Source organism: Podarcis pityusensis, assembly GCF_964106645.2.
Source record: "Podarcis pityusensis genome assembly, chromosome: 7".
NCBI classification, from domain to species: Eukaryota; Metazoa; Chordata; class Lepidosauria; order Squamata; family Lacertidae; genus Podarcis; species Podarcis pityusensis.
The window spans coordinates 50,034,480-50,049,378 of NC_138031.1; the positions used below are offsets into that span (position 1 = coordinate 50,034,480).

The 14,899-nt window shown below is 38.4% G+C and overlaps 1 protein-coding gene across 8 annotated transcripts in view; it reads right to left on the bottom strand.

The window, feature by feature from the left end:
* The window catches only part of PIEZO2 (piezo type mechanosensitive ion channel component 2), a 215,677-nt gene that overhangs the window by 70,761 nt on the left and 130,017 nt on the right, over nucleotides 1-14,899 (bottom strand). For all 8 annotated transcript variants that reach the window (XM_081014068.1, XM_081014067.1, XM_081014063.1 and 5 more), the window contains exons 8-11: nucleotides 4,656-4,824; nucleotides 3,220-3,348; nucleotides 2,564-2,602; nucleotides 1,229-1,367 (exon numbers count right to left, since the gene is read on the bottom strand). In XM_081014068.1, the coding sequence (XP_080870194.1) occupies nucleotides 1,229-1,367; nucleotides 2,564-2,602; nucleotides 3,220-3,348; nucleotides 4,656-4,824 (476 nt within the window). The remainder of the gene's footprint in view (nucleotides 1-1,228; nucleotides 1,368-2,563; nucleotides 2,603-3,219; nucleotides 3,349-4,655; nucleotides 4,825-14,899) is intronic.

The following is a 14,899-nucleotide window of genomic DNA, read 5'->3' on the forward strand; positions in this document are numbered from 1 at the left end:
ATAATAGTAGAAGTGGCTATCATAGTATAGAATATTCAGATGCTTGGTAATTAAAATTGGATGTGTAAATTTGTAGTACTGTCTATATCTATATCTATATCTATATCTATATCTATATCTATATCTATATCTATATCTGTGCACAATGGGAATCCCTCTCTTTAACAAGACTCAGGAAGTGGTGGGCTGGCCAATAAGGTGGCAGCTCAGCCAAAGTCACTAAATCGTTCAAAAATAGAAAAACCTTGTCCTTTAGAAAGTTACTAGCTGCTGTCTCTCTGCAAAGGGTTCCTGACTAGCCTTGAAACAAAATAAAGAACATGGCTTGGAGTCAGGAAAGCACAGGGAGAGGTGAGAAAGGAAGTTCTACTAAAGGCTTAGCTGAGGAAAGAAAGACTCATGCTCTTATAGTCTGTATTTGGAGTGGTATGATTTGAGAAAGTGTGTTGTGTATCAGTCTCCTGGAAGCAACTCAAAAATCTCAGCTTGTGGAGCAATCTCCTGTGCAGAGGACTGAATTACAGAGAAGTGTGGAGCACTTTGGGTGGGGAAGATTAAGCCAGAATACCACAAAATATATTTCTTCACAGGTTGAAGAAAGTGGGGGTGCCTTCTGCTCCCACTCATGGGAAAAACTTATCTTACTGTCTCACTCTAAATGTGAAAGAGGATTTTTCACAAGGGCAGGAGGGACAATTCATAACAAAAGACATGGGTGGGGAGTTCCTAGGACATCCTGAGTTAATGAACTGTCATGTCACATGGTGAAGGAACAGCCATTGGGGTGTTTCTGCTTTCAGCAAGGCACTCTTGCCAATCCTAAAGTAAGTGAGCTTGGAAGTTCTCAGGAAATGCTCAAAAGGAACATTCTTGATATACATAAGCTATTAGCAAGGTGATCTTCCCCTTGCTGAAAAGGGGAGGGGCTTGGACTTCTCAGGAAATGCAGAAAGGGCACTTTAGTGTAAGTGGGGTATGCTTGCTGGTGGGTACTCATTTATTCCCATATCCCAGAATTAATTCAAGCAGGTGCTAATTGGCATGTGTTTGGATCTTCACTTTGTCACACAACAGGACCTTTTTCTGCCCACCACAATCATGTATTCATTGCTCATAGCCAAGCTAAGCACACTTCTTAATAACAATGTATTCCTATCAGGAATGTGGGACAGAACAAAATGGACATAAAAAGAACATGTGTTTATTCCCAAACAATTTTCACTACTACCTAAGTCATCAACTGTTGGGTCCCATTTGTAGTGCGGTCTTGAATACATATCTACCCTCGCAGGCCCATTCTCCATGGGACACAATGGGTGTATGCTCTGATAGTCTACAGGTGTACCATTCACTGTCACTAGAAGAACCTGTTGAATTAAAGTTACAGAAAATGAATCCTTTTAAAATAAACACAATACATTTTTATCACTTTTGTTGTCAAAAATATCAATGATGCACAGTAATCTATCCACAGTTGCCCTACACATTAAATATCAACTATTACATGATTAACAGGCAATCAGAAGTCCAAACAATTCTCACACATGACAAAATGCAACATCCAAATTGGTCTAACACTACTGTCCTAAAGGTAAAGGTAAATGACCCCCTCTTGTCCCCTATATCTTCTCCAGAGGGTTGCAGTAACCCCCAGAATAAATTTAGGGGGTATACAGGGAGAGGCAGTTCCGTTGCATAGTCAAAAGCCTTTGCACTTGCAGAACTGTTTATTTGGATGCTGCCCATGATCTGTAAATAATAGAAAGAGTGGTTGTGGGCACCCAGCTATTTCAAAATATCTCAAAGTCTGGCAGGAAGTCACACATCTACTTCTGCTTCTAAGCTGTTTGCAGGCAGATAACTTGAAAGGCTAGAATCTTCTATTGAGCCAGATGGTGCTGTTGTTGCGCCTGTTATCATTCATTATGGGCTGTATCCAACACTGCAGCACTGCTAGTACAACATACTTCAATGCACACAATGGAACTTCCTGTTTCCTCTAACCCTTGTACTGTTGGGAGACCATTAGGACCAGATTTGGGGATGTGCAGGGGGAGGAAAGGAAACTGAACTTCTGTTATGCTAGTGAAACTCTGCTGAAGCAGGATTGGATACAACTCAGAACTTGTAGGCTTCCCATTAACAAAACGTCTCAGGGAAGCAAACAACTGTTAATAAAATACAAAATAAAAATCAGTAATATAATCACAATATTGTAAGAATAACTGAGTAGTACAATACATAGTGATACAACAGCAAACCATGTTATTAAGCCTCATAAGCCAAATGGAAGATATTTTTTTCAGCAGGTGTTTAGAAGATGAGCTGGGGGGCTAAAAGGATATAAAAGTCTCCTCGCTTTAGATGTTGCTGCTCAACACATGAGGGCTGGGAGGAGCATAGCCTTGGAGATGGGGTGAACCGCATGTCCCCACAGTCCCTTTGGGGGACTGCGTACCTCTGTCCCTTTGTGTGAGTAATGTGTGAACAAGGCTTATCTCTAAACAATATAATAAAAATTCACAGTGCAAATTAACTCCAAAAATGAGACAATGGTACTAACATCAGATGGCTTGTGATCATCTTGAGTCATTGACAGAAGCTGCAAAAGCAAAGCAAGAATAGCTTATTAGTTAAGAATTATAGCTGAAGCGTAAAATATTCTTAATAGCTTTAGGCTTTGGTTCCGAATGGACCATTTGCTTTGAGGAATGTGTTAATCACTGCATGCATATCTTCTACTACTATTCTGCCGCCGCCGCCACTGCCACTTATTATTATTATTATTATTATTATTATTATTAACATCTATTTTCCACGCTACAACATTGTTTCTAGTTGAAGGTTCAAATGAGTTGAAACACAATAATTATGCTAACTACTTTTGAGAAATCCTGCAATGCTACATAGAAGGCTATCGTTAAAAGAAAAGCAGTCAAAATTCCCACTAGATGCACACAAGCCCACCTAAAACAACTCTTATGCAGCTTTTATGTCAAATGTTTGAAAACCAAGACACTAGTTAAAATCAGGAGATGCTAAGTGGTACGTTTATACTGCAATATTTGTATTTTTTAAGTGCTTGTAGCAACATTCGCTCCTATGTTGTGCTTAAAATTGTACAAACTGTATCATCATACAAAGTCAGAAACATGAAACATAGCACTCCTGATCATTAAGTGGATAATTATAATCCAACTACTTTATATTTGACCTTACTTTTCTTTCATCTGTTGTGTAGCGGCTTGTATACCACAAACTGCGCCTTCTTTCTGCAGTCATTTGGACATGAGTGCAGTCTGTTTCCTCTTCCCTGTTACCAGATTTATCATCATCATCAGGTATATGCTAAAGAACAAATGGCTATGTTAACTCCAGAATAACCAGTTATTTAGCTGCTAAGTTTCGCTTTAAAAATAGGGGAGGGGGATTTGCTTGCCAAGATAAATAGGATTAAATTTATATACCACCTTTCATCCAAGGCAGGCTTCCTCAACCTCGACCCGCCATATGTTTTTTGTCTACAACTCCCATGATCCCTAGCTAGCAGGACCAGTGGTCAGGGATGATGGGAACTGTAGTCTCAAAACATCTGGAAGGCCAAGGTTGAGGAAGCCTGATCAAAGGATTACAGGGCAGTTTACAATCTAGGCAGTGTTTAGCTTTCCCAGTCAAGCCCATATGAACTTTTCAGACAAGAATGAAGACTAATCAATCTCAACAAATTTTTGGGTAGACAGGTTTAAGCAACACTGCAAACATCAAGAGGTAATGTAACCTCATCTTGCCAACATTACTCATGGGCAACATGGCAATTCTTCTTACTCTCCTGCCCCTTGCAGCTCCCCATCTCCTCCAGGGTTTTCCCCCAACCCTCTAAAGCAGAATTTGGATGTTTGCAGGAGGCTGCAGGGAGAAGGGGAATCTGTTCCATGAATGGATATATATACACAGTATCAGGGCCGGCAATGGTGGACAATGAGTTCCTTGGAGTCTGGACCTGCTACCCCTGTGGATCCTGCTGCCTGAGGCACCTTGCCTCATGGGCAGACCAGCTCAGCACAATATACTACATGTTTACTTCCCCTTCACCCCAGGGCATGGAGAAGATAGGGAGGTTACAAGAGTCAGCCAAATGACACATGAATGTGTAAGAATATTCATCCAGAGCACACATCACCACAATGAATAAATAGAGCATGCACTCATAAAGGCCATGTTATGTCACACCACATATAAGGTATCTGAAGAAGGGTGCATGCACACGAAAGCTTATACCCAGAACAAACTTAGTTCGTGTCTAAGGTGCTACTGGACAATTTTTTAATTTTTTCACGTATGAGCTATTACTGAGCTAGTGAGCATCTGAACAAACCTCTATTGTGCAAAGCACTCTCTCTAGCCTACTCTGTCTTCCCTGAAGCGCCCACCCCTGGCATTTACATTATAAGGAAATTAATGGGTTAATAATTTTTCTACTAACATGTACGGTAGTTCTGCCCTGAATTACATACAACAGGTCATCTCTTTTTAGTAATTCACAATGCACATTTGTTAAATTTTATGCACAAATATTGCTGCATCCTGAAATGATGTCTACACTCTTTTCCTGAAGATTTTCTCATTACTATATAGGAAGAAGAGGGTTGTTTTACCTGTACAATAGGTTCATGGAGCCAAAGTCGAATGAGAGTTGCTAGGGTATAGTATAACAGGAGCACCAAGATGGGACTAGTATGGTGATACCAAAACAACTTTTGGTTAGTTATAATTTTCCAAGTGCTTGAACAGTTGGTCTGAATAACTGAAGTGACACCAAATAATCTGTTGAAATGATAAACAGGAGGCATCACATAAACAATACAGATTATCATTATCAAGACATTTTGACTGTCTGAATTCATGGCTTCATATTCAGTCAATACAAAGTCCCTACAACTGTATCAGGAATTTGGATTAGCAAATTATTCTGGCTATTGCCTTTGGTAACTGAGACCTCATTCAACTTCTACATTTTTGTGTGTGAATATAATTAAGCATGAAGATATTACCTGCTTTGTCTTCTTTTCTTGGGAAACATTTCTCTTTAGTTTCATTGTTTAAAACTTTGTTTTATTTGGTGTACTAAAGAAACTAGAGTTTGCCAACCTACTAAGAGATGCCTCTGAGTAATTTTACCAATTCTAGTCTCAAATAGATTTAAATCACTGGTGCCTATGTGCAAGCTGTTTTGATGGGTATGTAGTGATGCAAAGCTGTTGCATATAACAGCTCGTCCACACCTTACATTTAAAGCACATCCAATGCAGATTTAAAACCCATGACTTCCTACAAAGAACCCTCTAAACCAGGCTTCCTCAACCTCGACCCTCCAGATGTTTTTGGCCTACAACTCCCATGATCCCTAGCTAGCAGGGCCAGTGGTCAGGGATGATGGGAATTGTAGTCTCAAAACATCTGGAGGGCCGAGGTTGAGGAAGCCTGCTCTAAACAGTAGTCTTGCCTCCCACAGAGCCACAATTCCCAGCACTATTAACAAGCTGTACTTGCCAGGATTATTTGGAGAAGTCATGTGCTTTAAACGTGTGTTGGATATGCTTTAACTGTATGGTGAGCCTCTGCCCTCAGTCGTGGGCATAAGTTATTACCAGCTGCCCTCTGATCCAGTAGGTTCATGCCTATGAGAGATTCAATGACGATGCACAGCCACCATATAACCAGCTGGCTTCTGCAGTCACTTCGGTGTTGGCGTGCCCTATGTATGTTCATGCAGCTGCATTAAACTTTTGAAAGAGTTTCTCAATAAGATGGCTGCTTGCAGGACCCAATTAAGACCTCCTGCTCTTCCCCAATTAGTTTGTGTGTGTGATTATCTCTGTAAGTTTGCAGAAAAGGAAAAGCTTTGTGTTTTCCAAGGGTAAATGAATATTCATAACCAATCTACAGAGCGGCCATAACATGAGCAGTATTTTAGGTTATACAAGCCACGAATAACTTTATTACTGTTCTGAGGAACATTAAACAAACATCAAACTGGAAAATAGTAAAAACTAAACAAAAAAACAGGTGGCTGACACATTGTTGCTCTGTCAATTCATTTCCCCAGCAAAAGCTTACTGAATTAATGCAATCATGTCTCTGGTGTATATGTGCTGTGATCTGCTCTTCCTGACACATTCACAACCTATGACCTTGATAAATGCAAGATACTGATTTAGCATTAAAGTGCATAATGATGTAAGAGTGGAAATGTTGCTGTTCTCTAAAAAAACAGGAAAACGTTTTCCTTCTATTTCCACCTACAGCAGAGTAGCCAACTGTGGATATAGCTATCATCACAGAGACCAGACTACTTTAAGATGGGTTCATCTGAAAATGGAGGCATGCACCCTACTTTTGCTAATATTCATGTCTCCTTGCAGGTTCCACTCCCAAAAAAGTCTTAAACTGGAGAGAGAAGAGGTGGCGGGGGATAACAGGCAGAAAAGAAGGCTTACTCCCACACATGATATGCATTTGTGGGTCTCACCTTAGCTGTGGCTTATTGGCAGAGGGCCCTCTACAGGAATGTGGATTTCAGCAGGTGCCCACCTGTACCAACCCCCACACACCAATTTTTATTTATTTATTTTTTATTGCTGCTTCTGCTGTCTTATTCTTGTAGTGTATAATTACTGTTTGGTTGTACAGCCTAGAATTTACCATAAATGTTAATTAAAGATTCACATAGAAATCTTATTTAAAAGCTACAGACAACAACTATCATTTGCAGATTGGGGGGAACCAGCTTTGGGATGACATGTATCAATGCTAAGCATACTTTCTATCTTAACCAAGAGGTTGAAGATTTGCAAAACCTGGTCAAGAATAATCTAGTTAGTACTGCTACATTTCTTCCCATATAACACCTGCTATGTATCCTCTATGTCAAATACTCAAATGCAATAATTATAAACATTTTAATAAGAAATGGTGACACTGAAAAAAGAAATTATTAACAGTTCTAATACATGAAAAGCAGCACAGCTTTACTTCAAGAAGATGCATTCAACTTTCAGTTTTCTAAATTTGTGCAAGCACTTCTGACACCTGGATTGTATGCTTTCTAAATGACATCGTATGTTTCAGGTACTGTATATAAATATATCTGTAATGTAAGTATGCAAAAGATTTCACACACATACATAGGTTATTACGTCAATATATACAGAACAATCCTGTAAGGCAATGTCAATATAATTCTCTTATTTACTATTGATACATTTCTTTTATCAGACTTTATCTTCACAAAACAGAATGACTGTCTCCATACGCAAACATCCATCACAATTCACTTGAGTACGTTATTACTTCATGACTAACGAATCATAAGGGAAGTGGCAACTAAAAATGATCTAAACTCTATGTGCACATCTAAATGCGCCCCATTGTATTTTAAACTTAGAGAGGCCAATGAACACATATCTTATTTTAATGAACTGACTTTTGCACAACTTCAAAAAGCTTTTACAGAGCTACGACTAAATACAATAAGCTCTGCTTATAGAGATGGGAGGCACAGAGGCATACCAAAAAACGAATGTGTTTGCATTAGGGGATGTTCTGAAGTAGAGGACCTTATGCATTATATCTTGCACTGTATATAATGATGCAAGAAAAAGATTTTTAGTACCTATAACGACAGGGTCCCCTGGCCAGAACCCCTTTGACATGATTTTATATCTCCTCGCAGACACAGATAAGTATGTGACCTGGCGTGTAGCACTTTTTGCAACTGCTGCTAGGAAAATTAGAGCAAATTATATAGCCAAGGTAGCCATTAACTGTAAAGGAGATGAATTTATTTGATCCTATCTATCTACCTCAGGCTATGCTCTATCTTTGTCACCAAACTCTGAGTATAAATTGCACACTGTATTAATTGATATTGTTTTTAACATTAGTGACCATGTGATGATTTTAGCTTATGAATTTTATTGTTTAATGTTTTTATTTGCACATTGGGGTACTTTTATAGCTCTGTTTAGAGTATGTAATGTTTTAATAATATAAATGTTTTAAGTCTTTTTATCAATTCAGTATATTTTCTTTTAATTGTCAAATAATTCTGTGTACATTGCGGCAGCCTTTGGCTATGTGCAATAAAACTGACTGAGACTGTTACTTAATGACTGAGGTCATTCAATGTTGTTAGCCATTATGCTCTGACAAGTATCACCACTTTCCACAAATAAAAAGCCACAAATTCTAAATCCCCATGACATTGTATGGATACAATGTTTATCTATGAGAAAAAATGCATTTTGTTATAAAACATATGCAACGTCATGACTGCATTTGTCCACAAAAGCTGGAATCCAGTTAACCATAATTAAACAGCAGCCATCTAGAAACCTCTACTGACTTTCTTCTACATTACATACTAAGCAACGCATACCCACAGGTTACAAAAACCCCTATGTTAGGGTGTGTACAAGGTTTTCTTCAATCACTTGTGAAATCACTGCCATAACTAAAAGAGTTCTTGCTCGCTGTGACAGTGCTTGTACTTTAAAAATCAAAAGTGCTATCCCTCTTGTAACTATAGTGCAGGCATCCCCAAACTCGGCCCTCCAGATGTTTTGGGGCTATAATTCTCATCATCCCTGACCATTGGTCCTGTTAGCTAGGGATGATAGGAGTTGTAGTCTCAAATCTGGAGAGCAGAGTTTGGGGATGCCTGCTATAGTGTATATAGTAACACTATATAAATACACTGTTACAGTCAATAAAATACTGTGTGTGTGTGTGTGTGTGCGCGCGCGCGCGCGCGCACACACACACACACACACACACAGTTACTTTTGTTTTAATATCATGTTTTTTATTGCTCATTCCAAGATTCCTCTATACCTCTTTTCTACTGAGTCCTAGTTTCCATTGCTTTAACTGAATCAAAGCTTTTCTGGCAATGGCAAAACCAGCACTATTATAACATTCCTTCTGGCAACACTTTTTCTATTAAACAGAACTAATCTGAAATGCAGAGGGGCTGAACATAAAACTCTGAATAATTTTAAGCCTGTGAGTAAATGTCAACCATGTAACCAGGGCAAATGCTATCATTAGGACAACTAGGCAGCAGCCTAGCCCACAGACCCCAGAGGGGCACAGCAGTAAGGGTAAAGGTAAAGGAGCCCTGGACGGTTAAGACCAGTCAAAGGCGATTATGGGGTACAGCGCTCATCTTGCTTTCAGGCCGAGGGAGCCTGCGTTTGTTCACAGACAGCTTTCTGGGTCATGTGGCCAGCATGACTAAACTGCTACTGGCGTACAGAGGACCATGACGAGTGCCAGAGCGCATGGAAATATTGTTTACCTTCCCGCCACAACCGTATCTATTTATCTACTCGCACTGGCATGCTTTCAAACTGCTAAGTTGGCAGAAGCTGGGACAGAACAATGGGATATCAACTCATCACGGGGATTCAAATCACCAACCTTCTGATCAGCAAGCCCAAGAGGGTAAGTGGTTTAGACCACAGCACCATCTGTGCTCCTTGTACTGACCTTTGACAGGCACAGCTTTATTAATTTTTCTTTTGTATTTGAGAAAGATAATCAAATATTGCTTTATTACTTATTATTACAATTATTATTTTTTAGCAGCTTCAAGTTTTGTGCTTTTCATTTTCTACAGGACATTTGTTTTTGAAAATTGAAGTTAGCAGGGTTGGTGGGGTGTTACAAGTAGTTAGTTATGTAGTTGTGTAATGTTTTGAAGTTAAGCAGAAAAAATATGAACCATTATTTCAGAGATAACTTCAAAAGAAAAGCTGTTACATCCTGAAAATGCTGCAAAACATAAACATTAACCAAACCAAGTGTTGCTCAGTCACAAACCTATCTAATGTTACTTATCAGTTTGTTTTCCTTGTATGTTTTCTATTGAGGCTGGTGTAGCTTTATGCATTTATTCATTGTTAACTTTTTATGATTCTTGTTTTAACAAACTTGGTGGCAGGCAACAATAACACACAAGACTTATTTATTTAACATGAACTAGAATCAACCATGAACTTTTATTTGCTGTCAAACCTGCTATGCTTAGAGCAAAATTTCAATATTCAACTTTTAAAAAAGATAATAGATTGTTTTGGCTGTGTAGACCCAGGATATCAAGACAGCATATTTCTTGAATTAACTTTCTGGCTGTTGCATTTCATTCAAGCAGTATTAATCTGCCAACAAAAAAAAAATGTCTTCTTCTTAGATTCTGACACCTGCAAAAGATCTATACTGTCAAATAATCCTAAGTAGTTCTGTTGTGATGTAAGCACATTGCATACCCTATTTCCTTCCTGCTTAGCCAAACCAGGTTGTGTCACCACCTTCTTCTGACCCAGAAGCACAGCAAGTGACCTGCTGCAGCTATGCACACTGACCTCCAGTTCTGGCTCTGAGTAGACATTGTGATGGGAGGTGCTCCCACTATTGCTATACCCTGAAGGAAATATTAAGCACAAGGAACAATATTCCCTGCTATCATCTAGAGAGAAGACCACCCAGATTACAACATGCAAGCACAGGGATCCATATAGATTGCAAAGGGCTATCTCAAGCCATTACTAGCATTTTATTGCTACCTAGATGCATAGGCACTAACAACACAAAATATATTTTATATCAAATCATGCAATTAGGGAAGTGCCATGTTATGTTCCCTGAGGCTCTTAAGTAAAGCTCTGAAGAGTGGTAATAAGAACCAATCCAGATTTTTTTATACTTTGAAAATTTGTTCTACAAAGCTATTTTAACTTAGTGAGGAAGTGATAAATAAAGTGATCTACAAGGGGCTACACCATTACAATGACTTGAGAGCACCTTCCAGATGTTCTATAAAAATAATAACAATGGAAATTGGCTATCAAGCTTCAACAGATTTTAGGATAATGGGTATATGTTTTCATCCACTTTCTTTTTGATCAAAAATGTGTTGATGATTTTTGTAGGCAGTGGGCTCCACATTTTTATTTTTTTTTAAAGCCTCCTACACAAAGAGAAAGAAAAGGAAAGAGAGTGCATCTTGCTAACAGAACTATGTCCCAGCTGGTCCTAATCTTTCAGCTTCTATAAATATACTCATCAGAATGGGTTGGATGAGATATGATTTTTACAATTAAGAGGAAAGTCAGCAAGAGATGTCACCTGAGGAGGAGATGTGGCTTGGCTTCAGGTCTCAGGTGCCAGATAGAGGGCTGTATTTAGTTTCTCACTCCTGGTTTAGAAGTACCCAACACACGTCAGAAAAAATATTGGTTAACAAAACTTCAAGGGTACTGCTGCAGGAGACATGGTTTAACCACAGAGTGCTAGCCCAATTTGGAGCTATTTGCTTTTCCAAATTAATTGACAGGCAGCAGTCTTAGGTGTCTTATACATGCCTCATGCCAGCCTAATTTATGCTATGTAAGGGTTGTACAGAGACATTGTGGTTGGGATGCCTTTTCCTCCCTCCTCCTCCTCCCTGCTGTTGCCTCACTACTGCTGCACCCCTTTGTCACCACCTCCAATACAGTACCATTCTCACCCATCAATGTTGCATACTGAGGAAGGAAGGCAATGTGGCTCAGCTGGCTGTGTCTGCACCATTTTGTTGTAATTGTAGCAAACAATCATTCTAGCAAGAGGAGGTGAGAGGAAAAGGCAGTGGAGGGGCAGAGGTGGCAACTGTGAGCTGCCTCAGTATAATGGCTGCTTCAATACCGCTTAACATTCAGAACAATCTTTTAAAAAACAGATTAGATCTGGTTCAGGTTCATGGAAAATATACCTCCCATCAGCAATTATGCCACAGCATTCTGTACTAACTGCAGTTCATGGATCAATTACAAGAAAAGCCCCAGATACAATGTACTGCCGTAATCCAGTCTTTAAGTTACCAATGCATGGACTATTGTGAGCAAGCTATCCCCACCTGGTAATGGCTGCTGTTGTACCAGCAGAAGCTGATTAAAGGCACATATTCTTTTAAGAGCCAAAAGGTTGCTACAAAAAAGTGGTGAGTTGAAAGAGCTTTTTTATCTTCTTTGAATTACTTCCAAGTATGACTCGATAAATTTCTAGAAACCTGTCTGAGACATCAGGTTGTGGGCAAATTAAAAAATGGCGCAAATTATGTGCCTTTAGGAAAAGTAGTTCAGAGCCTTACATGGTTAACTCAAAAAGCCCACCAAGCTGGTGTAAAATACTACTTTGAGATGTATGAGAAGTGTCAAAGAGCATTATTTCTGCTCTACAAAATGATGAACAAGCAGTTCCTACAATAAACCTCAAGCACAGGAGAGACTGTGAGAAAGAACACAAATGAAGCGTGCAGGGAAGCTATATTAGGAGGTGTATTTTGGAATTAAGAGGTACATCCTGGAGTGTCCTAGCATAATGAATCAAAATCAACTGAAGAGCCTAGCAACTGTCATCCAAAAGAAACTGGAGGCATCAAATTTCAAGGCTGCATAGCAAATTAAACTCTTCAGCTACAGACATTAATCTCATTGGGTCAGTGTTCTTTGAACATTGCAAAATAATGCCCATGATCTATAGCCAATTTGTTTTAGAAGAAAAGGTACACCAGTACATGACACATGGGAGGGTTTGTCTGCTTTGCTATTAATTGTACAAACACGTCAAATAGGTTGAAACTCTGAAGCATCTGCAAATGTGAGTGGTATTTTTCCTTTATTAGGGCAGGTGGCTACATACCACAGAACATTTATCTAATTCCGATCTATTTCAGAGCAAAATATCCCTATTTCTGGTACATCTCAGGGAAGTGCCTTAAAATGTTTCTACAATGATTAAGAGAAATATGTGTTTAGTTCAAATACTTTAGCATCACAAATTGAGGTTCAACTAGATAGGGTCAACTTTGGATCTTCAGAACGTAGGAATAGTCTGAGACTGTGTGGGACTATTCTAGTTCTGAAATAGTCCTGGGAAACATGAGCAAGGGACTGGGGGTGAGGAAAGCCTTTCCGCCATTAGCTGGTATTACCCAATCTGGCTTTTACTGATTCCACACCTATTGCATCATTTATAATTATTTTCCAGTTTTGTTAATATAAGAATTCCCACTTGCTTTCTTTACTTTTGCTCATTGCCTTCAACAAGTGCCAGAGATAAACAACTGAACAGGGTTCTTTTTTTCTCATCTACAATGCTCAGTTTAAGTGTTGAGGATTTTGGGACTGGTCAGTAGAGGATAGAGCCATCAAAAAAGGTGAAGAAATACTCCAACTGAATAGTTGCAGTTATTGAGCGGTTGCTAGGGAGTTGAGTGCTGATAACCTATTGAAGGCATCCTCAGTCTCTTTCCAAACCTGCAGTTTTCAGCTAACTCTGAAGTACTTTTCGAATGAAAAAACCTCTAACAGCTAGACTGATCCTCCCTCCCCTGGCAGTAGCTACTGATCTGAGTAACTGTGGTGACTTTTGTTCCTCACCTTATATTTTCAACATTTTAATATAGTAATATATTTTTATATTATTCTAATTTAATGTTTATATTGCTGTTGGCAGATTTGAGAGGAACCTATCTGCAAAAGCAGCTTTTTTTTATTTTTTTAAAAAAGTAAATAAAATTGTGGGTATGATTGTCAATAGCCAATAATATTCTGTTTCTGATTTGATTTCATTCTGATGTAAAATCATCTCTCCATGTTTATTTCTTAATATTGAAGATGATGTAAAGAACCTCTGTACTTCACTCAAACGTTTTTTATTTTATCTTCATTTATTTGTACATCTTTCTGATCTATATTCTCAAAAATCAATAAACATATTTTTTTTAAAGTTAGTATAGGTCAACAAGATCATCCTACTCTTGCAATCGCATTTTTATAATGAAATTTCATTCAGTGCTTCAGCCAAAGAAGTGTTGGTCTTCGTACAAGACATCTAGTTATACAAATAATTAAATGCATATTGTTTTCCTCTCTTTTCATTATAGTTTGACAAAATGAAGAGGATTGCTTTCCATCAGTCAAGTTTAAATGTTTCAGCATCAGTTCCAAATTTCCAACAACCTTTCTTTCCTTGCATACTTTCCACTAGCTTCTCATTAGGTTGGCAGTGCTGCTTCTGCTCTGTCAATAGTTAAACAAATATTCCATAACACCGAAAGCCAAATTCTGCAAGTTCATCAAATATAAAATAAATTATGCAAATATAATTTGGTCCAATAACTTAAGTAATTTGTATTAAACACAGACACTAGTATTTAAAGTACAAGTCAGAACAGTAGAAAATCTTGCAGGCATAATGATGGAAACCTATTCTGCAGCTTGTGGAATATGTATTCAGAGCCAAGCAGTAAAATACTGTGCCTTCTCAGAAGTGTGCCAGTCATTTGCTGGATTTAATGGCAGTATATTTCATGTTTGCTGAACTAATCTGTAAGAATACTAGGATTTTGAAAATCTGCTTGAAACTCACTTATATCATTATATTAAAAAATGGTGACCAGCATTTCTAAATATATGTTAAGGGTGCCGAGGAGATTTGTAGCAGCTAAATTTTTGGAAACTGGTTAAGACAGTGTAGTTGAAAATGTAAGTTTATCCCTTTGTTAACAAAAGAAAGCATTTATCCTCACTATTATGTTAATCTCTTGCCTTTATGTTTTGCTTTTATTTTCAAAAAAATATTCAATAGCCTCAGGCATGTGCTGTTCTGAAAGGTAGGATTCTTTCAAGATGTTTTGTTACAGGTTCTCAGTAGCTGAGCCAATTAAGAAGACAGCAGTCTTACTCTGCACAGCAAACTAGGATTATTGTAAGTAGTTTCATACTCTGGAGTGCATTACTTAAAAAAAGCTGTTTTTTTCAGCAACTCCACAAAGCACGGGGATTGACAAATTTCT